Source organism: Lactuca sativa, chromosome 8 (genome assembly GCF_002870075.4).
Source record: "Lactuca sativa cultivar Salinas chromosome 8, Lsat_Salinas_v11, whole genome shotgun sequence".
In the NCBI taxonomy this organism is placed as follows: domain Eukaryota; kingdom Viridiplantae; phylum Streptophyta; class Magnoliopsida; order Asterales; family Asteraceae; genus Lactuca; species Lactuca sativa.
In genome coordinates, this window is record NC_056630.2 from 62,737,446 (window position 1) to 62,739,002 (window position 1,557).

Sequence of the window (1,557 nt, forward strand, 5' to 3'; positions counted from 1 at the left end):
CCTACTTCTACAATAAGCATAAAACATGTGGTTCCTTTCATTCTCGATTTAGATTAGATGAACTACGGTATTTGGCATGAAATGTTTGAGATTCACTGCATTGGTAATGGGGTGGACGATCATCTCAAGCCTCCTCAATGCCTACACTCAAAACAGACAAGGAAAAAGACAAGGGTACTGCCGAATCAAAGGTTGCTAAAGCAACTTGGTTACAGAAATATTCTATTGTCAAGGCTTGGATCTATGGCATGCTTTCTACATCTCTTCTCAACATGATTTTCAAAAAACAATCCACCACTTATGATATGTGGACAACCCTAGAAAAAGTCTTCCGTGATAACAAAGCCTCCAATGTTACCCAGATCGATTGTGACCTCCGAAACAATTCCCTTGGTAATTCCTCTATCTCCGATTATTGCAATAAAATCAAGTCTCTTGTTGATCGTCTTGAACACATGGATTCTCCGATGCATGAAGCGAATTTAGTTACCTACATGATCAATGGACTGCCACAAAAATATAGGTATATTGCTATTAACATCAGTAACAGAGACACAACTTTATCGTTTTCGGATGCATGATCGGTTTTAATAAGTGAAATGGATCAAATTCTTCAAGATGAGCAATGTGATGCAGCCATCACACATACTGATCACTCGTCTTCTCCGAATGCTCTCACGGTTTGATGTCCAACCAATAATGGCACTTATAGCAACAATAGCGGAGGACGCGAGGGTTACTGTGGGGGACAAGGTAGATGTTGTGGTGGACGGGGAGGTAATTTTGGTGGCAGATCTCAGTATGGCGTTGACACTAATTATTTTGGAGGAGGGCAACAACATGCGCAAGGTGTTGGAAGTAATTGGGTTCTCGGATGGTTTCAATCACCACATGGTGGGCCGCTTCAGCAAGGCTTACTACCAAGCCCAAGTGGAAAACAATTAATTGGGTTGACACAACACATGAAAGAAGAATTTACGTCATATGACAGAAGAATTTACGTCACTAATTAAATTTACATGTGGATACATCGTCTCCTGTCCCTAAAAATTATTTACATGCTTCTAAAGATCCAAACTAGCTAAATGCAATGACAGAAGAATTTACGTCACTTATCAATAACAAAACTTGGGTTCTTGTTCCAAGACCACGTTATGCAAATGTTATTAACTATATTTGGTTGTTTAAAAAGAAACATAATGCAGATGGTTCTCTATCACACTATAAAGCTCTTCTTGTGGCTAATGGTCGCAGTCAGTGACCCGATATTGATTATGATGAGACTTTTAGTCCAGTGGTAAAACCCGCAACTATTCTCATTGTTCTTAGTATTGTGGTAACTAATAATTGGCCTATTCGACAGCTTGATGTGAAGAATGCCTTTCCTCATGGTCATTTGCAGGAGACAGTGTACATACATCAACCATCGGGTTTTAGGGACCCTTCACGACCAGATCATGTGTGTCTACTTCAAAGATCTCTTTATGGTCTCAAATAGGCTCCTCGTGCTTGGTTTTAGCGTTTCACCATGTTTATCTCACGCATTGGTTTTACTCA

At 39.9% G+C, this 1,557-nt stretch overlaps 1 protein-coding gene across 1 annotated transcript; it reads left to right on the plus strand.

Annotated features, from left to right (window-relative positions):
• The first annotated feature begins 137 nt into the window (after positions 1 to 137).
• On the plus strand, positions 138 to 581 carry LOC111911225 (uncharacterized). The gene has a single exon (XM_023907004.1). The coding sequence runs from the start codon at positions 138 to 140 to the stop codon at positions 579 to 581; it is 444 nt and encodes a 147-aa protein (XP_023762772.1).
• Positions 582 to 1,557: the final 976 nt, after the last annotated feature.